The following is a 22,448-nucleotide window of genomic DNA, read 5'->3' as shown; positions in this document are numbered from 1 at the left end:
AAAACCACAGCGGCATTTGTTGTTCTACATTTCACTTGGGGATCTTCCCTCATAAGATGGAAGCAATCATTGAACTTGGTGCTATTCTTTGATAAAGACCTAGCCCCACCCTTCCCACAGCCCTTGACCCCAGCCAGCTCCAACTTGGTCATTTATGTTCCTTGGGAAAGCGCCAGCCCAGACCTCTGTAAACTCTACCAGGTCTTTGTCATTTCACAGCCCAGCCTGTGTCATTAAGGAACAGGATTCAGTTTATTGTCCTGTGAATTCCCTACCTGTCTCAGCAGCTCACACACAGAAGCCAGGGCCGGGTGCACAGCCCAGCGATCCATGGCAGCCAGGCTTGGCTTCTGTTCCCACAGGAGGGTCTTGCCAGGAGGTCACTGTGCCCGCCTGGAACACAGAGAGAGTTTGCACTCCGCCCTGCTGCAAACTTTCCAGGGTGAGAAGCCCACGTTTTGCCAGGCCTCTCCAAACTCACCGACCACGTCTGCGGAGATGACAGGAGGATAGCGCGGAGAGACTCCAGAGCTCACAGACATCTTCAGCGTGGAGCACTATCTTCATCTGAAAGAGCATGCAGATGTGGTCCTGTCACCCCATTCCCCGCCTGGCCATTCCGTGCCCGCGCTAGAAGTTTGGCAATCCCAGTAGTCGATAAAAGCATGGGCTCACCTACCTCCCCCCTCTGCCACACCACGAACCAATACTCAAGTTCAAACTCCCGGCCCACTTTCATTCATAAAAATGAAAGACAAAAAATGACGTTCCAGGAGGCTAGAAAACAGGCAGGGCCAGGGTGACATCAGAGGCAGAGCCAGCCATCTCCAGGTGACAGACAGGAACACCAACATGGCACCCACAAGAGGCTGAGATTGACAGAAGTGGGAAGGTGGTGGGGTAACGTCAGGGTAGGGCCAGCAGTTGCCAGGTGACTGACAGGGGTACCAACAGAGCACCAGCCTAGGGCTGAGGTGGATGGACACGGGCCATGGGCGGGGCTATGGGTGATGTCAGGGGTTTGTGCCTGCGGTCACCAGGTGACAGGGATGGTAACACACCTCCATCCTGGGGCTGAGGTATGGATTCAGTGGTGACACACAGAAACACACACAGGGGCCGTTTGAATCTGAGTGTATTTCGCAGCTCTCAAGCAATGGTTTTTATACATAAAGAAACTGCAGGGGCCAACCCTAACCCCTCACCAACAAATTCAATTTTAACACATTTACTATATGTTTACTATTATACAATTATTATTTTTGAAGAAATTCTTTAGTGTTAACACATTTTCTATATATTTCTTTAATTTGATCAGAAATATTTTCTGTGTAACTCTTCAATTTTACCAGAAAAGGTTTCTACTTACCATTCAATTAATTCAGAAATGTTTAATATATCTAACATTTTACCTGTATTATTTTCCATGAAAATCTTCCATTTTAACACATTTTTGTTTATATTTCTTCAAATTTATCAGAAATATATTGAATCAAAATCTACAAATTTCTTCTTTTCTTTCTTTCTTTCTTTCTTTCTTTCTTTCTTTCTTTCTTTCTTTCTTTCTTTTTTTTTTTTTTTTTTTTGGTTATTCAGATTTTGTTTTCTCGAGACAGGGTTTCTCTGTATAGGCCTGGCTGCCCTGGAACTCACTCTGTAGACCAGGCTGCCCTCGAACTCAGAAATCCACCTGCCTCTGCCTCCCAAGTGCTGGAATTACAGGCTTGTGTCACCATCACCCACCTTACAGCTTTCTTAATAAAACTGCTAAAAGCTGGAAATTTGTATTCTTATTTAGTAGCCCAAGGGAAAATATGGAGGTAGAGTGGACACAGATGAGGATATTCTATTCTTTCCTACCTTCGGTTACAGGAGTAAGTGGTGGTTTGTTTTTAAAAAAAAAGTCGTTAGGAGACTTTGACATCCTGGTTTTCATGTGTGTAGGGACACAAAACAACCAGCACACAGGGAGTAAAGTTGAGCACTTTGGGAAACCACTCTGCTTAATCAACATGTTTGAGGAGTGATCTACCCAGTACTTCCATTACAAATTAATCTATGGGTCCACCTGCAACTTCCATTTTACCCCTTCTTCCTTCTGTGTAGACTAGACTAGCCCTGAACTCAGATTTACTTTGCTTTATCTCTCCAGCATGGGGATTAGAGGCCTGTGCCACGATGTCTGCACAGGAGATTCTTTCTATTTTTAGCAATTTCCTTTGGAAATTTCTGCTTCACAAGGGAACTCACCTGCAGAAACCGGACAGGCTAAGTTGGAAGCTCAGGACAGTGCTGGCCCTGACACAGAAAACCCAGCTCCCTGGCCTCGAGAGTGTGTCTTTTAAGTGCTTCCAGCCTTGGAAGAGCTTCAGCTCTTACAAGCCTTACTTCTATTGTTGGTCTTCCTTACAGTTGAATCCCTCAGTAGGTTAAGCCATGTACCAGGCTAAAGAATGATTTCTTACATTTGACTCTGTGAACTTCATTTCTCAGGAAGTATATGTAGGAAAAAAATAGACACTGCACAGAAATACTGACCAGCATGTTTTCCTTTGAATATTCAATATTTTCTTTCATTCACATCACCTAGAACTTTTAACAGAGGTGGGAAGACTCAGGTAATACATCTTGCATTCACTGAGAGAATGACTCATCCCTGGGCACCAGCCAGTTTTGTCAGCATTTAGGAGCGCACCCAGGGTTCGAATCAAGTCCCATTGCAGCTTGCTGGGCATAATCTGATTTGCTTGTCAAAACGATAGCAACAATAAATCATGGACACATTTGGAAATGATTTCACCTCCTGCAAGTCAACGGCCATGGAAACCTTGGCTGTGTGGGAAATTCACAGTTAGTAGAGCCCGGGGAATGCAAACATGGGCACTGAACATTGCATTCCTCTCTGGTGGAAGAGCAGAGCCCATGGTGACCCCTGCTGGGAAGAAATGTCAGTGCCTGGAGCTCAGAGGCAGAGCTGTGGAACTAGGAAGCTTTAGAGCTTCGGGATCCTTCCTTGGTCCCTGGTCTAGCTGTGGTCTCTACAAGTATGGACATGCAGACAGGGGAACTAAACATGGACCTGCCTTGCCAGGATTGCAACACTCACATAAAACTCGGGGTGAGTGAGTCAGTCAACCATGGTTGTCCTGTGCTTTCCCTGTCAAATGTTCTCTTGGGCCATGACCCCAAGGCAACAGGGAAACTACAGCTACATGAAAAGACCAGCTGAGACAGAATACCAGTTGCGCACTTGTCTGTGCCATCTGGAAAATCATAGAAGATCAGAAAGGAAAGCAGCTTCAAGGAGATTTATGTTTGCACTGACATTGTTGCATTCCATGATGGGGGGGGGATGGGTCACAAGTCTTGGCACACTTGTAGGGCTGAATGGGTTATTTACCTAAGGTAGACAGAATGAAGTCTGCTTTCTGAAAAGTCAGGAGGCTTAGTGGAGCAGAAAACAAATGAACCCGTGGCACCTGCAATGCATCTCCTTCCTTGAATCCGGGCACCAGGCATTTTGGTCAGCCTTTAGCAGCACACCTTCTAGACTCTGAGCTCCTGCAGAATTCCACCTCTGTTCACCCGGCAGAGTCCAATCCTGTCAGCACAGTGAATGTTCAGAGAAACAAAAACACATATGAATTTTCAAATCACCTTCGGAAAACAACTCAGGCCTGCTGACAGCCTAGAAGAACTTGGCTTGGAGGACAAGTCATAGCTAAATAGAGAAAGGAGCGCACAGTGTGACCACTGAGGTCCACACCACCTGGAGCGCCAATGCCACAGCAACCCTTGTGGTGAAGAAGTCGCTGTTCTGCAGCTCTGTAGGAGAACTGAGGATCTGAAAATGGAGACTTTAGCAATCTTGCCAGGCCTCATTCCTTGGCTCTGGCTCTTGCATTGCCCTCAACAACCACAACCATGCTGCATGACAGTGGTTCCTTGGATGGTCCAAGCTAATTCAAATAATATAAAATAATAAAATATCAACCCTACTATGAGTTAAATAAGATTGGCTCCTATCTGTTATTTTGTAGATCACTAACTTTTCCCTAGCACTACACTTTTCTTCTTAAATCTTTGGAACTCACTTTGTAGACCAGACTACTAACAGAGATCCACCTGCATGATTCATTCCCACAGTGCTTGGATTAAAGGTCTGAGTTGCCACACCCAGCAGAAGACACTCAGCTTTAATCCAGAGATTGAATCTGGAAAACACACCTTTAATTTGGGCCACTCCTTCATCTTGAGGCCTATATAAGAACACAGAGGAAGAAAGCTTTCACAGTGCCTGCTTGCTCTCTCCTAGATGGCAAGTATTATTACTTTGCTGGCTTAGATCTTCCTTGACTATTATTCCATCTTCTTCTGAAGACCAGCAGAGAGTTCCAGCCACAGGAACTGAGAACATCTGGATTCTTGGACTTTCCTTCCTATACGGCTGTTGTGGAATAAGGCAGTCTGCATCCTGTAAGTCATTCTAATAAATCCCCTTTCAGGAAAGGTAGAGTGATTGATAGATCATTCTATGTGATATTTTACTCTTTAAAGTAGGCTCCCCTAGGAGATTTGCTGGCTCATGAGCACTTTACCCTTTGTCTGTCTCATCAATCGCCTATAATGGTTAAGTCTGGACAATCACATCCAGAGAGATAGGATCTTAATTTAAGAAGCTTCTGCCCCATTTTTCCTGTTTCTTTTGTCTTTTGAGCCTAGGTCAGAGTACTCAATGGTGTTTTTTTAAAGAAGTTTTCAGGAAGTCTTAAGAAATCTTATTCTTATGTGTACTGGGCCATAAGATAACCACCACACAGGAAGCAACCCTGAGAACTTTGAGAAACCCCTCTGCTGAGTCAACATGGATGGCAGCTGTTCTGAGAGTGTAGAGATTCAACACACCCCAGAGATACTTAGAAATGATAGCAAACAGAGAGTACCTGAAAAAAATGAAATTGTGTCTGGATCACATTTCTTGTATACTGGCACACGGGCGCTAGGGGTTTCATCCAGGGTTTCCTCCACACCTTGTAAACCCTGGTAATGGGTTTACAAAGGGTCTCACTGCAGCATCCCTGGCAAAGTCTGGTTCCATTTGAAGAGTAAAGCACATAGAAACAAAATCAACTATGTTGTTTGCAAGCAATATGTGAATTAGATTCAGCCTGCTGAGAGCACAGCATCACATCTCCTGCACACTCACAATCAGATACCAAGCATTTTGGTCAGTGTTTTGGTGCATGGGGTCTACATCTTGGGTTTGCACAGAATCCTACTCACCCTACCCAGCAGGGTCTGATCTCATTGGCAAAAGGATAGCACCTAGAAACAAAATCACCAGTGATGTTTGAAATCATTATGCAATTTCAGCTTGGAGTTGTTCTCAAGTGGAATTTAGCTAGACTTCAAGTCTCAAGTTGAAGTAGTTATTGGCTTTCATCTCACAGCCAAGAAACATTTAACCTCCTTGCCAGACTCATTTCCTGGCCAGGCTCCTAGAGATCACAGAGTGTATTGCTCTGTGTAACCGTGGCTGTTCTGAAAATCGCTTTTGCTTGATTACATCATGAATTATGGAAAATCCAAAAGTTAAGGACACAACTTCAAGGGATTTGTTGTTTAATTTGTAGAAGTTAATCAGGTTCTTTGAAGTAGGAACACTTCAATTCAATGCAGATCTCTTTGAGATTGAAAGACACAGGCCTTTAATCTGAATATGGAGCAAGAATGCCACATAACTGTGTCATTGTGATAGTTATTTTTCTATGAACCAGGGTTTGTCTGCAATACCACTGGCTGTATAGGAACACTATTTGTAGACCAGGCTACACACAGAGATCCACCTGCAGTATTCACGCCATTAGTGCTTGGATTAAAGGCATGATTCACTACACCCAGCCGAAGACACCCACCTTTAATCCAAGGACTGAGTCTAAAACACACACATTTATTTGTGGCCACACCTTCATCTTGAGGCCTACATAAGAACACAGAGGAAGCAAGCTTTCACATTGCATGCTTACTCTCTCCTAGCTATCAAGTCTTATTACTTAGCAGGCATTAGAGCTTGCTTGTCGGTGGTTTCAGCTGTTACTGAAGAGTAGCTGGGACATCCAGCCTCAGGGACTGAGATCTTCTGGATTCTTGGACTTTGCTTCCTATCCAGCTGCTGTGTGATAAGGTCGACTGCATCCAGTAAGTCATTCTAGTATATCCCATTTCAGGAAAGGGAGCTGGAGTGAGAGGTCATTCTATTTGATCTTTTATTCTGTAAACCAGGCACCCCAGATTGATTTGCTGGCCCTTTAGCACTTTCTACATTGCCTGTCTTTTCACTTGCCTATAATGTTTAATAATTCTAGACAATTGCATCCATAGTGAAAGTATTTTCACTCCTTTTGTATTTGCTTGTTTTGTTTTTTGAGCCTAGGTTTTCATGTGTAGCCCTAGCTGTCCTTAAACATGGTCTGACAACCAGTGTGTCCTTGAGATCAGAGATCCACCTGTCCCTGCCTCTGTTCTCGTTCCTTTCTCATAGGTGCTGGGACTAATGCTTTATACCACCAACCTGGGAAGACCCTTGCCTCCTTATGCAATGCCAATAGCTGCTAGGATAATGGGTTTAAAACCCAGATCCATGCAGTGTAATGGTTGGAAGGGTATAATTAATTTACTGGAATCGTCTCTGTATCAGAGGGCAGGTACTTGCTCTCAGTGGTCCATGGATAAAGCCAAGGTGATGAAGTGGTTCTGTCTCAGTTTTTTCAAAAATAGATCAGATTCTGAAGAGCATCAACTACCAAGTACATGTGTCTTGCCAGCCCTGAGTACAGGATCTTGCACATCTGTGCCACTTTCTGTCTGTGGAGATCCAAACATCTGCCCTGAGGACAGTTGGACTGTTGAATGGGATCCTTACTCCTCTCCATCTGTGTATTTCAGATCTTGGACTACCTGAGATACCGCCACATAATGAATCGTGACATCAGAAAAGCCACAGAGGTCTTCCAGAGTGAGAGTCAGAGGGAGCCACAAGTATCCCCGGGAGATGTAGCCAACGACAAAGATAGGGAGGAGTCAGACCGACCCTCCCCTAGCCTGCTCAGGGAGAAAGGCCTGGAACTTGAGACCTGTGATTGTGGGCACAGCACTGACCAGGACCCTGCTTCTGATAGTCCCAGATGTCTAGGCTGCTGGGCACAGCTTCCAGAAGAGTGGGCGGAGGAGGAGGAGGAGGAGGAGGAGGAGGAGGAGGAGGAGGAGGAGGAAGAGGAGAAAGAAAAAGAGGAGGAGGAAGGGGAGGCAGCAGAGGAGGAAGAGGAAGAGGAAGAAGAAGAAGAAGAAGAGGAGGAGCAGGAGGAGGAGGAGGAAGAAGAAGAAGAGGAAGAGGAGGAGGAGGAAGAGGAGGAGGAAGAGGAAGAGGAGGAAGAAGAGGAGGAGGAGGAAGAAGAGGAGGAGGAGGAAGAGGAGGAGGAAGAGGAAGAGGAGGAGGAGGAAGAGGAAGAGGAGGAGGAGGAAGACGAGGAGGAGGAGGAGGAAGAGGAGGAAGAAGAGGAGAAGGAGGAGGAGGAGGAGGAGGAGGAGGAGGAGGAGGAGGAGGAGGAGGAGAAAAAGCTACCCAGATCTCTGTTTGGAGCCCAGGAACACTGATGCATTCTAAGACTTGCAATTAGGGGAACTTGTGTCTGCTGCTCTGACAGCTGTGTCAGAAAAGGCACACACAGGACACTTGTGTCTTTGCAGCCATCTGATGTTCGTTTCTTTATTTGTTTACAGCTCTCTTAATAAAAGTGTTTAAAACCTGGAAGTTTACATTCGTCTTAAAATGACCCAAGGGAAAAGATGAAGAGTGTATTGGACACACATGAGGATACTCTACAGTTTCCTAATGTTGGTTACATGAGTAACAGGTGTATTTTTTTTAAAGGAAATCCTAAGAGGGACCTCAGGCATCCATTTTCTCATGTGCGATGGGCCATAAGATAACCGGCACACAGCAGACAACCTTCTGCTGAATCAGCATGAATGATGACAGATCAAACAATGTGCTTCCACTCCAAATTTATCTAGCGACCACCTGCAACTTCCGTTTTAGACCTTCTTTCTTCTTTATAGAATAGGCTATCCCTGAACACAAATTCACATTGCCTTGCCTCTCCACAAAAGGGATAAGAGGTCTGTGACACCACAGGTGTCACATTCTACACAGGTGAATTTTTCTATTTTTACCAATTTCCAGAGCACATTTCTGCATCAAATTTGTAGTGCTGGACCTAACACAGAAAACCAAGCCATCTAGCCTTGAGAGGGTGTCTTTTATTTGCTTCCAGTCTTGGAAGTGCTTCTCATTTTATAAGCCTTATTTTACCTCTTGGTCTTCTAGCCTCTCAGCAGGAAATGTATCTAAAGTAGGTATGTTCACGCAGGCAGGTGGATTCCTGTGAGTTCCAGGTCAGTCTGATTTGCACAGAGAATTCTAGAACAGACAGGGATATATAGTGAGAGGAACAAACGAATGATGGATGGGTCTGAATGACAGTCCTTGCTGCATTTGTGGAGTATAAAAGAAAACATCTGTGTAAAACAGTGCTTAGCAACTGGGAGAGTCAGCTATGCTCTTTCTTCTGGGATTTCACCTGTACCAGACAATGCCTGGGAAGTTAGTAGCTGTCATTCTGCAGCCCACCCTTTCACTCCAGTGCGCACTGAGTTCTTGACACCATGCTGAAGATGTGGGTGCTAGTACTCAGGCAGCATGGTCAACATCCGCTGTGAATCCAAGATAGTGGTTTTGTACTTTCTTGGACTGTGGGTTTCAGTTTCATCTTTTCAGTATTCCCAGAAATTTTAATGCATTTTCCCCACCCCCCAGAAAGACCTAAGCTGTGAAGTAAGTCATGTCCCAGGCTAGAGAGTGATCACACAGCTGTCAGCGTGAGGAGGAGGATTAAGTAGCATCCCCTTCCTTTCAAACTCAGGAGTGCAGAAAAGGTTTTACTGCTAAAAAAAAAGGATTCAGCATTCAGAATTCTTTTAGAAATATATCCATCACGAAAACAGAGAAAGGTAGGCAGGACTTTTTTGGGAATTTGGATGGACGTTCAGTGAAGCAAGCTGTTGCCCATTTAAAAGACAGTTCTGGTCCCTGCCAGTAGATTTTATTCTGAAAAACTGTGCTAGAGGAAATCAGCCAGGACAATCAAGTAGACACACACACACACAAAAAAAAGAAAGAAAATTTATCTTACAATAGATCTCAGGAATGCAGATCTCAGCTGAGTCACCATGGTCCTTGGATTTCCAGACCCATTCTGTCTTAGTCAGGGTTTCTAGTCCTGCACAAACATCAAGACCAAGAAGCAAGTTGGAGAGGAAAGGGTTTATTCAGCATACACTTCCAAATTGCTGTTGTTTGCCAAAGGAGGTCAGGACTGGAACTCAAGCAGGTCAGGAAGCAGCAGCTGATGCAGAGTCCATGGAGGGATGTTCCTTACTGGCTTTCTTCCACTGGCTTGTTCAGATTGCTCTCTTATTGAACCTAAGAATACCAGCCCAGAGTTGGTACCATCCACAATACTCCCCCATCACTAATTGAGAAAATGCCCCACAACTGGATATCATGGAGGCACTTTCCCAGCTGAAGCTCCTTTCTCAGTGATAACTCCAGCCTGTGTCAAGTTGACACAAAAACCAGCCAATACACCTTCTTAATCAGGCATCTCTGAACTGTCAAACCCCAGAGGCTGCTGTTGTTGATGGATTAGCCATGTCTACATCCTTTCCGACAACTACCCTAAACTGTTACACTCCTATGGATGTGGAACTCAAGGGTTTCCTAGAGTGGGACAGGATGATTAGCTGTCTCAGTTGCTGCTTTACATTGTAACCAATTCCTTCACCAATCTGCCCAGTTCAGAGATGTTTCCTCTAAGGGATTCATTTCTTTGTTGTGAGTGTTGCTACTTACCTTTACCTTCTCTCTGCACACAGAATTCCCCTCCCTCCAGCCATGCAGGTGCTTGGATTATTAAAAAAAAACAACAAAAAAAACACCAAAATACAAAAAAAAAATAAAAATAAAATAAAAATAAAAACCTGACCATATACTAAATCCCAAATCAAGAAACACAAGAAAATTGAAATAACGCCTGTACCTTGTCAGACCACCATGTGTTAAAGCTGCCCTTCAACAACAATAGAAACACCAGAAACAACTTTCTGCTCACTGACCTCTGGGTCAGGGAAAAATTTAAAGACTCTATAGAATTCAGTGATAATGAAGGCACATTCATGAAATTCAGTGAAATCAGTCTGCATTAGTTTGCATTATCTAGAGACACAGAACGTATGGGCAGTCTCTATATAGTTAGGGAATTTGTCGATGACTTACAGTCTATAGTCCAACTCCCCAACAATGGTCATCAGCAGCTGTGGATGGAAGTCCAAGGATCTAGCAGATGCTCAGTCCCACGAGGCAAGAAAGAGTGAGAGAGAATCTTCCTTCTTCCAATGTCCTTATATATCTCCAGCAGATGGTATAGCCCAGATTAAAGGCTGTAAATCTCCAACACAGGTTGTGGCACAGATTAAAGGCTTGTGGGTCTCCAGCAGAGGGCGTGGCCCAGATTAAAGATGTGTGCCTCCATGCCCTTAATCCCAGATGATCTTGAACTCGAGATCTCCTTGTCTTAATCTTCTGGAATTCTTAGCCACTAAGCTTCAAGATCTCCATGCCAAGATCCAGGTCAGAAATGTATATCTCTGAGCCTCCAGATTAGGATCATAGGTGAGCCTTCCTATTCTAGATTGTAGTTCATTCCAGATATAGTCAAGTTGACAACCAGGAATAGCCACCTCAGCATAGCCAGTAAGCGCATAGTTCATAGTACAAGGCCTCCATAAAGAAAGTAGAAAGTTCTCATATCAGCAATGTGAAAGTCATATTAGATAGGGTTCTCTGGAGCCATTGAACCAATGGACTGTCTCTCTATGCTAAGGGAATTAATTGTAATAACTTACAATCTGCACGCCAACCAACCCAACATTGGGCAACTGTGAAAGGAAAGTCCAATAGTCTAGTAGTTTCAGCTGGTCTCCTGTACAAGCAGGAATCTTGAAGATCTAGGATACAATAGATGTACTAGCAAATCAGTTCAAGCTGGCAGAGAGAGTCCTCCTTCTTCCAGTGTTCTTATTAGGCCTTCAGCAGGAGGTGTGGCTCAGATTAATGGTGTGCCCCACCAGTCCTGGATCTGGAAATTTCTTTGTCCCAGGCTGACCCTGGAGTCAGAGATCGATTGCCCCAGTCTCCTCGGATTAAAGTCATGGACTAATTAGCCTGGGGCTAAGCTTTTCCTGGCCACTCTGCTTCAAGATCTCCCTTCAAGATGTGGATCAGAAGCCTGTGACTTCCAGCCTCAAGATCTGGATCACAGGTGTGCCCTCCACTTCCAGATTGTCATTCATTTCACACATAGTAATATTGACAGCCAGGAATTGCCATCACAATAAAACACCCAAACGCTCTAGGAAAATAAAGGGAAGAATAAAGCACCCCAAAGAGGAGTAGAAGACAGGAAATAATCAAAATCTGATCTGAAATTAATCAGTTAGAAACAAAGAAAAGAATGCAAAGAATCAACCAAACCAAGAGCTGGATCTTTGAGGAAATCAACAAGATATGCAATTACTTAAGTGAAGTAAGCAGAAGATAGAGAGATAGCATCCAAATTAACAAAATCAGCAATGAAAAGGGAGGAAGTACAAACAGTTTTAGGTCTATTTCAAAAGCCTGTACTCCACAAAACAGGAAAATCTTAATGAAATGGATGATTTTCTAGACAGATACCATTTACCAAAGTTAAATGAATATAAGGTAATGTTTTTAAAGAGCCCTCAACCGCAAAAGAAATAGAAGCAGCCATTGACACTCTCCCAACCAAAAAAAAAAAAAAAATCCCCGAGCCAGATGGTTTTGGTGCAGAATTCTTCCCATCTCTCCAAGAAGACCTAATTACAAATCTCCTCAATTTCTCAAAATAAAAACAGAAGAAACACTATCAAACTCATTCTATTTATCAAAGTCATGTGGTTACCAAAACTACCAAGTGTCCACTTATTAGTACTCACTTATGAATGGATTTTATCCTTAAATTACAGGTACCATATCCACCTCTACAGACCAAAAAAGCTAAATAGAAGGGAATCATAAAGCAAGGAATCTTGAATCTCACTTAGAATGGGGAATAAAATAGTCATAATAGACAGATGGGGGAAGAGAACTAGAAGGGACAGATTGGGTAGGGGAGTGGGGGATTCAAGGTCAAGTACAGGAAAGCAGAGGAGAGATGGCCAGGTGGCCATGACAGTGAATGCAAATCTGCACCTGACAGGGCAGAGGACGAGGTTACATTGCCTGGGACAAAGAAGGAGCCCAAGAATCAATGGTGTGTCCTTTGCCCTGGCTCACTAAATTGGGGATATGGAACCTGAAGAAGCCACCTCCTCTATCCCGACAGATACCCCAGTGGAGCAATAGAGACATCATCCCACCCAAAAACATTCAAAACAAAATTTACCCTGTTTACAAGTAATACAAGAATGGAGGCATAAAGTGGGGGACAGAGACGAAGGGAATGGCCCACCAATAACCAGACCAGCTAGAGACCCATCCCATGGGCAAACACCAAGCCCTAACACTATTGTTGATACTCCGTGATGCTTGCAGACAGGAGCACTTTGCCCTCTGGGAGACTCCACCCAGCATCAAATCAGACAGCCAGGGTCTGATAGACTACGGCTATAGTGTGGATAGAGATTGGGGATTTTTTGGAAGGATAGGAAGAAAGATTGCATGTTCTGAAGGGGATAGGAACTCCACAAAATATACAAAAGCGTCAACTAACCTGGACCCTTAGGGCTTTCAGAGCCTGAACCACCAACCAAGAACACACACTTGCTGGATCTAGACATCCCTACTTATAAGCAGCAAATGTGTAGCTTAGCCTTCATGTGGGTCCTCAACATCTGAGAGGAGTCAGGATGTGGGGAGGGTCTGCACCCCAAAAGATGTTGCCTGTAAGTGAGATAATTTCTACTATTTGGGGTTCTTTGTGTGGCCTCACAGGGAGAGGAAGTCTGCCAGAGACTTGAGTGCCAGTGTGGGTAGTACCTTCCCAGGGTGCCCCCACTGGAACAGAAGAGAAGGGGATGGGCAAGGATGGTTGGAGGGGTAACAGGGAAGGAGCCAATTAATGGGATCTAAAATGACTAAGTAAAATAGAATAATAACAATAATAAATTATAAAATATTTTCTATTTTGGGCCTCATATCAGCTGGTGTATGCTGTCTGGTTGGTGGCTCGATGTCTGAGTGTGTGCCAGGTTAAAAGTGACTGCTGGTCTTCCTATGGGTCACCCTTCTCCCCAGTTTCTTCCAGGTTTCCCCTAATTCAATCACAGGGGTCAGCCACTTCTATCCATAGGTTGGATACAAATATCTAGCTCTGACTCTACCAGATGCTTGCTAGGCCTTCCAGAGTGCAGTCATGATAGGTCACTCTTTGTAACACCATAGACTCAGTAATAGTGTCAGGCCTTGGGTCCTCATTCTGAGCTGGATCTCAATTTGGGCCTGTAACTGGACCTCCCCACCCTCAGGCACCTCTACACTTTTTTTTCTGCTGTTCTTTCAAACAGGTACATTTGTGGGTCAGAATTATTTACCATTGGATGGCAACCCCATCCCTCCACTTGATGTCCTGCCATTCTATTGTAGGTATATTCTACAAGTTCTCTCTCATCTCAGTAGGGCATTTCATCTAAGTGTCTCTCATGTGCCAGCTCTCTGGTGTATTCCAGAGGGTTAGACCACCTCCTACTTCCTGAGGTTTCCTATTTAAAATCATTCTGCTGGCACTCAGAGCACCAATCCTGTTCCCCTCATTACCTGATCAGGTTATCCCTCTTCCCCCTCTCTATTTCATTCCGACCCAAGGCCCTCTGTACTCCTGTGATCGGTTTCTTTGCCCTCCCAAGTGTGATTGGGTCCTTTGGCTTCTTAGCCTTCTTGAGTTCTGTATCCTGAATATTTTGTACTTTTTGCCTAATATCTACTTCTGCTTGAGTGCATAGCATGCATATGGTTTTGGGTCTGAGTTACCTAACCTAGGGTGATATTTTCTAGTTCTATCTATTTGCATGCAAAATTCATTATGACCTTCTTTTTAGTAGCTGAGTAGCATTCCATTGTGTAAATTGACCACATTTTTTTGTATTAATCATTCTGTTGTGGGACATCTGGGTTGTGGACAGCTTCTGGATATCACGAAAAAGAATAATGTGAACATAGTGGAATACATGATCCTGTGTTAGGGCAACTCATTGGTATATGCTCAAGAGAAGTACAGCTGGGTTTTCAGGCAGATCTATTTCCAATGTTCTGAGGAACCGCCAAATTGATTTCCAGAGTTTCTTTACCATTTTGCAATCACACCAGCAATAGAGGTATGTTCCTCTTTCTCCACATCCTCACCCACGGGTGTTGTCACCTGAGTTTTTCAACTTAGCCATTCTGATTGGTGTGAGGTGGAATCACAGGGTCATTTTGATTTGCATTTCCCTGATTACTAAGAATGTTGAACACTTCTTTAGGTGCTTCTCATCTGTCCATGATAACAATGTTGTGAATTATCTGTTTAGTTCCATACCCATTTATTTATATAGTTGTTTGCTTTCTTGATGGTTAGCTTCTTGAATACTCTATTTTATATATTAGCCCTCTACAAGATGGGAGGATAGTGAAGACTTTTTCCCAATCAGAAGTTTCCTATTTGTCCTCTTGACCATGCCCTTTGCCTTACCAAAGCTTTCCAGTTTCATGAGGCCCCACTTATGAATTCTTGATCTTTGTGCCTGAGCAGCTGAAGTTCTGTTTAGGAAATATACCCCTGTGCCAGTGAATTCAAGACTCTTTCCAATTTTTTTTCTTTTATTACTATATGTGTATCCAGTTTTATGTAGAGGTACTTCATGCACCTGGGCTTAAGCTTTGTCCAAAATAACAAACATGGGTTTATTTTCGTTTTTCTACATACCAATTGCTGGTTAGACCAGCACTATTTATTGAAGATAGATTTCTTTTCCATTGTGTATATGTGTGTGTATATACATACATACATACATACGTACATATATATATATATATATATATATATATGTAGGCACTTATGACACCCTCACATGTACATGCAGGCAAAACAGCAATGCACATACCATAAAAAATTAAAAATATGTTTATTCACATTCTGAGTGTCCAGCTTGTTTATTTTATTATTAAAAACAATTTTCTTATTAATAAAAGCATTTTCTCAAAAGGAAAAGAAAGACATGTGTCTCAGTAGGGCTTTCACTGCTGTGCACAGACACCATGACTGAGGCGACTCTTAAAAGGCCAACATTTAATTGGAGCAGCTCACAGGTCAGAGGTCAGTCTGTTATCAAGGCGGGAGCATGGCAGCATCCAGGCAGGTGAGGAGCAGGAGAAGCTGAGAGTTCTATATCTTCATCTCAAGGCTGGAGATGGAGGACTGACTTCCAGGCAGCTAGGGTGAGAGGGTCTTAAGTCCACACCCACACTTACACAGCTACTCCAACAAGGCTACACTCTCTCCAAAAAGGACACACCCGCACCAAAAGGGCCACATATAATCCAACAAGGACATGCCAACTAAAACAAGGCCACACCCACCACAACCTGGCTACCCCCACTCCAACAAGATCATACCCAAAGGAAAGGGACACACCAACTACAACAAGGCCACACCCACTCCTACGGGGACACATCTAATTCAAAAATTCCATGCCTACTCCAACAAAGCCAAAGCCAGCAAGTTCAAACCCATTCCAAGAAACCTGAATGCCTTTGTGCTGGATCTCTGCCAGGAATAAAGGAATAATGTAAGTTGTAAAGGAACAATAAATGCATTAATAATTTAGATGTCCCTAGTGCTCAAAAGGCACCAGTATTGGTCAAAGTCTCAAAAATGTTAAAAGTCCAATGGTCAAAGTCTCTTCTGTGATAAATCCTATCATGCAAGTGTTACCTATACATTCAAAAACAAAAAGAACATTATATACCTTAAAATTCAAAGGATATACTATATCATTCCTAAAGGTAATAATGAGGAAATGTTGGACCTAAGGAAGACCAAAGCCAGCTGAACAATCTCAAAACTCTGTATCTTCCATGTCCAATGTCAACGTGTTCTTCAGATCTACAACTCCTTGCTGCTTTGTTCACTAAAACATAATTCTTTCTCTTAGACTGGTCTTATTACATTATTGGGCAGTTATCACACAGTTCCAACATCTCAAAAACTTGAGGTACCAAAATTAATGTCAATATCATAGCTTCTTCTTTCAATGTCCAGGATACACAAATGATCATCTCTGATCCTCCAAAGAGATTGGGTCTCTTCTCCAGATCTTTCCTCTTTATAACCCTATGTTGTAATTGACTACAATCTACTGCTCTGTCTATTCTAGCTTATCAACCCATGGTACTTGCATGCTTAGTGTGTTGTGGTCTTTTGTTGCAACGAGGCTTGATCCATAACCATAAGCTTTGATGTCCTGGAACATACTCAGAAATCTACCTTGATCTCAGAGATCTGCAGGGCTCTGTCTCATGAATGCTGGGATAAAAAGCATTCAACACCCAACCTAGACAGAAGCTTTTCCTTTTAGATCTTAATTTGAAAACCCAGAATAGCAATCAATATCCATCCCTTGTCAGATTGACACATACTTGTATCTTCATACTTCAACATGAAAACAATAACCAAGTAATAATGATTCCTAACATGATAAAGTTTACTTTCATACAACTGCAAATCCATTTGTTTACCTGGATGGAATCTTGCCATAATGTAACCATTCCTTTAATACCAATGAATATCCTTGATCACAGGATTTAACTTCATTCAACTTCATGATGAAGTCTTATGTTTTGAACCTCCCACTTAATTCATGATTGTATTCATTAGGTTTATCTCTAGAACAGAGAATTAGGATACTTCTCACTTGTGAATATACTTTTCCACATTGATTACATTAATAAGGTTTCTGTCTGTTATGTGTTCTTTTATGTCTTTGGACATTATTCTGAAATGAAAAAGCTTTACCTCATTGATTACATTCATAAGGTTTCTCTCCAGTATGTGTCATTTTATGTCTTTTGAGATCACTGTGATATGAAAATGCTTTACCACATTGATTACATTCATAAGTTTTCTCTCCAGCATGTATTCTTTTATGTCTCTGGAGACTACTCTGAAATGAAAAGGCTTTACCACATTGATTACATTTATAAGGTTTCTCTCCAGTATGTGTTCTTTTATGATACTGGAGAGTACTGTGCTGTGCAAAAGCTTTACCGCATTGATTGCATTCATAAGGTTTCTCTCCAGTATGTGTTCTTTTATGATACTGGAGAGTACTGTGCTGTGCAAAAGATTTACCACATTGATTGCATTCATAAGGTTTCTCTCCAGTATGTGTTCTTTTATGATATTGGAGATGACTGTGCTGTGCAAAAGCTTTACCACATTGATTGCATTCATAAGGTTTCTCTCCAGTATGTGTTCTTTTATGATACTGGAGAGTATTGTGCTGTGCAAAAGCTTTACCACATTGATTGCATTCATAAGGTTTCTCTCCAGTATGTGTTCTTTTATGATGCTGGAGAGTACTGTGCTGTGCAAAAGATTTACCACATTGATTGCATTCATAAGGTTTCTCTCCAGTATGTGTTCTTTTATGATATTGGAAAGTACTTTGGTGTGCAAAGGTTTTACCACATTGACTACATTTATACGGTTTCTCTCCAGTATGTATTCTTTTATGACATTGGAGATTACTCAGTATTGCAAAGGTTTTACCACATTGATTACATTCAAAAGGTTTCTCGCCATTATGTGTCATTTTATGTCTTTGGAGATGACTGGGTCTTCCAAAAGCTTTACCACATTCATTGCATTCATAAGGTTTCTCTCCAGTATGTGTCCTTTTATGATATTGTAAAGTACTGTGCTGTGCAAAGGATTTTCCACATTGACTACATTTGTAAGGTTTCTCTCCGGTATGTATTATTTTATGAGACTGGAGATAACAAAGTCTTGCAAAGGCTTTACCACATTGACTACATTTATAAGGTTTCTCTCCACTATATGTTCTTTTATGACATTGAAGATTACTCAGTCTTGCAAAGGTTTTACCACGTTGATTACATTCATATGGTTTCTCTCCACTGTGACTTCTTACATGCCTACAATGATAATTAGCATGTGAGAAACTTTACCATATTCATTACTCTGACCAATCATGTAATCAATATGGATTATGTTTACAATTTAGTCTAATGGTAAAGAATCACCAGATCTTAAGGTTTATTGCACTTTGCATGTTCATGGTGTTCTCCCTCATCATGAGTTGTTCAAGACACCTGTGTTGGTTATTACATGGATCATATGTATAACACCCTCATTTTATATGGGATTTTTATATAATATATTTTTAGCTATCTGAAGAAAGTTGAACAACTCTGATGTTTATAACAGTTATTGTATTCATAATTTTTCTGGTACTGTGAATTACAACACATTTGACTGTGAACCAGGACACATAGAAAAAAATTTTGAATTCCTAGTACCCATAAAGATTTTCTACCCTGTGAGTTTGGGGATGTTCTCTGTTAAACTAGAAAACTAATTAATTTCAAATGTCTATCATATTCCTAATTTCTCTCAAATGCAGAATACTACATATCTTCTCATTGTTTTAGAACAAATACTTTGTTTCTTCTTTCAATAACCCTATACTCCCATGATTTTTATCCATTGTGAAACATGACACATAATATACCTAATAAAAAAGAATGACAAATGAAATGCTTACACATTGCATTCACACTGTTTAAATTTTGTTTCTCATAACATGTGCAATATAGATTAATGATTCTCCACAACAACATTCTTGATTCTCATAAAATGCCCTCTCACGAAACTTAACCATATTACTGCAAGAATATGTGTATCTCAAATTTACTATGGTCTATCTGGCCTAGTTCTTTGAATATTTTGGATATAAATTTATCAGTATGCAATGTGCAATATCTAAGTACTAATATACAGATTTGTAGTTCCACAGAATATCTTTAATGGAGCTACATATCAAATGGATACACATATCACATAACAGCTCTTGAGGTACATGGTTTTATAAAAATATTATAATCATATCTACACTTAAAGGACCGTTATTTTATACTCTTGCTTTTTGGTTGAGGTTCCAGAAGATATTAAAATTTCCTCAGATGCAAATTTGTATTAGCTTTCACAAGAAAATTACCTTTCATGTCTTCTTCTACTTTGGCAATGTTCTTCAAGATGATGGTCTTTATTATATCCTAAAACACAATACAAGAAAATGAATGTTTCTGTGAATATTCACTGCACTGTGAAAATTACAATGAAAATTCAGTGAAAGTGAATTATTCAGGTCAATCTACATTATTTGCAATTAAAATAATTAAAGATTATCAATAACCTAGAAACATTTGTTTTCTTTAGGAAAAATAACAGTCTTACCTATACTTTTGAGATTCAGGTAGGTTTCCATCATCACATCTTTGTAGAGATTTTTCTGGGAAGGATCCAGCAAATTCCACTCTTCCTCAGTGAAGTTCACATGCACATCATCAAAAGTCACTGCATCCTAAATAACCCATACATGTGTACAACACAAAGCATGATACTAACATCACTGTAAAGGAAATATATGATTCCTCAAAAACATTCATATAATTTTTGCTCTTGATCCACTTATTTGCTGTCTCAAAAGTTATCATCACAGTGCCATTTTAGAAGGACCTTGAATTATAAGATTTACCTGTGTCACTTTTGAACTTGTTGAATAGGATACAACCTTGCCAGATAAATGCCGATTGAGAGGGAGAGGCAGAGGAAACAGATCCACAATACTGATCACACATTTGCAAAAATTGTAGGAACAATTACTAACTACAAATATGATGGGCAAGTTGGGTTTATTTGCTCATGTCTTTAATTAAAGAGGTACAAAATGGTGTATGTCATTAAGTTGGATGCCAGCATATCTATGTAATGTGTTACAGGACAGATTAAGTTATGTATCCAGGCCTTCATTCCCCTGCAGCAATCAACCAAGGAAACAAAAAGGATAGATAACATGCTATTCTTTGCTTATGTTCCTACAAAGAATTGTACATTCACTGAAGTTCTTTATTCGTCTTGCAGCAACCTGAAGTACAACAGTTTAAACTGCAACATTAATAAAATTTTACTAAAAGTGTATGCATGTTTAAACAGTTACAAATAGACAGATGAAAATACTAGCAGTGTAAATGTTGATCATAAATAAGCAATGAAGGGCGGGAGAGAGAGCTCAGCAGTGGAGAGCTCTCGTTGGTCTTCTACATAATGGGGGTTAATTTCTACCATATGCATGGATATCAACAACTATAAATTACTTCAAGATCAGGAGTTCTGTGGACATCTTCTGACAACAGTAAAGATGAGGAATTCATGATACTCTTATTCATGCACACTCCTATTCATTCAAAATTTCACGAACAAACACAGGAGTGAGGAAGAACATTATACATACATACAAATGCAAATAGCATACATCGGTTGTATTAAGGCCCCCTGGCACATAAGTAGCAGAATTTAAGGGGAGTCTTCATGGGGGTTCTCCAACAACTGGAGCAGGGACTGTTCCTAAAACTGATGCCCATCTCTGGAATCCAGTGACACTGAAGCCTCAGGTAGTACCGATGTCATGAACATATGCCATCTTGAGAAACAGAATATAACTTATATATTTGGCAACATTTCAAAATTAAAGGTGTGGATGAAGAGCTGCACAAATGCATATGCTTATTGCACATGCCACCTTGATTATGTGGTTTCTACATTGACTCTCAAGACAGAAAGAGCTTCACAGAGAAAATTTGCCTTGAAAATGAAAACAAGAGGAATGCAATTATAAATATTAAACCACCAGGATTGCAAAATAGCTTAGCATTGAATAACAAATGTGTCTACATCATCTTATGTGATTTAGGGACAGAGTCCAAGTGGTGACAGTATGAGAGCACGAGAAGAAACCAGAATGATCAGTTTCAACCACAACACAGTCGATACACAGAACGAAATCTGTCCTGTTCTAAAAAAGCAGGGACACACCTGGAGTAGAGTTTGATAGAATGCCCAATGAATCTTGCCCAACTGGAGACACTGTTTATGGGCAAGTGCCAATCCATGACATTATTATGGATACTCGGTTATGCTCTCAGACAGAAGCCTTGCATAAATGTGCAGTGAGAGTTTTCACCAAGCAGCTGACTGAAATGGATGCAGAGAACCACAGTGAATCATGGGATGGACCTTGGAGACTCCTAATGAAGACTTGGGGATGTATTGAATATCCTGAAGATGGTAGGAACTCCATAGGTAGTCTAACAGACTCAATGAACCTTTAATATTGAGGATATTGAGAGACTGAAACATCAACCAAATAGCATACACTGGCTGGACTAAGGCCCCAGGCACATAAGTAGAAGAAATTCAGGTTAGTCTCCATGAGGGTCCTCCAACAACTGGAACATGTGCTTCCCCTAAAGCTTCTGCCTATCTTTGGTATCTGTTCCTTTAATTGGACTCCAGTGTCTGCACTCAGTGGGAGAGGATGGACTTAACCCAGCAGACAATTGAAGCCCCGTGGTGTGGGGAAAGCCAGGGGACTCAATCAACTCCATTCTGACCCTGGATGCTATAGGCTCATGATTATCCTGTGATGAAAATTCATTCAGTCTACAGTGATCCTAATAGTCTGCAGAAGCTCCTACATGGCTCAATTGTCTAAAGTGTCTTCTGACAGTCAAGGCAATATCTGGAAAGTCAAATCTTTTAAAATCACAAAGGAAGTCCTATCATTCCAGCATACAATGGAACAGAATACACTTTCCTCTTCCAGTAGACAGGAATGTACACTCCTTTTTCAACCACATGCCATGCTTACCAGGGACAAAGTAAGTTTTTCCATTAGATTTACCACACTATTTGTTATCCAACATGCAATTTACAAAGCTGTCCCTAACACTGTACAAACACCAGAGGCAGCTTAATCTCTCTCCTTACTATGTCTACAGGTAGATTGCTAAGATCATATCTACCAGCCTGCCACTTCTGCCAGCTTTTGACATTAGCAAGCATTCCCTCTTGGACATACCTACCAAACAGGTAAGGAAAAGGGACAACACTCAGCAAACATTCTCTCAAAATACAGACAGAAAACAGTAACTTGGGAATAAAATTACCACCCAAAAAAGACAAAACCAGAGACCA

The 22,448-nt window shown here is 41.5% G+C and overlaps 1 protein-coding gene across 1 annotated transcript; it reads right to left on the bottom strand.

The window, feature by feature from the left end:
• Positions 1-17,187: 17,187 nt before the first annotated feature.
• On the bottom strand, positions 17,188-19,683 carry LOC127672897 (zinc finger protein 431-like). The gene is made up of 3 exons (XM_052168329.1): positions 19,650-19,683; positions 19,411-19,468; positions 17,188-18,262 (listed from the first exon to the last, which is right to left on the bottom strand). The coding sequence occupies exons 1-3, from the start codon at positions 19,681-19,683 to the stop codon at positions 17,188-17,190; spliced, it is 1,167 nt and encodes a 388-aa protein (XP_052024289.1).
• Positions 19,684-22,448: the final 2,765 nt, after the last annotated feature.

Source organism: Apodemus sylvaticus, chromosome 22, assembly GCF_947179515.1.
Source record: "Apodemus sylvaticus chromosome 22, mApoSyl1.1, whole genome shotgun sequence".
NCBI classification, from domain to species: Eukaryota; Metazoa; Chordata; class Mammalia; order Rodentia; family Muridae; genus Apodemus; species Apodemus sylvaticus.
The sequence above is the reverse complement of the archived record's forward strand: the minus strand, read 5'-3'. Positions and strand labels throughout refer to the sequence as shown.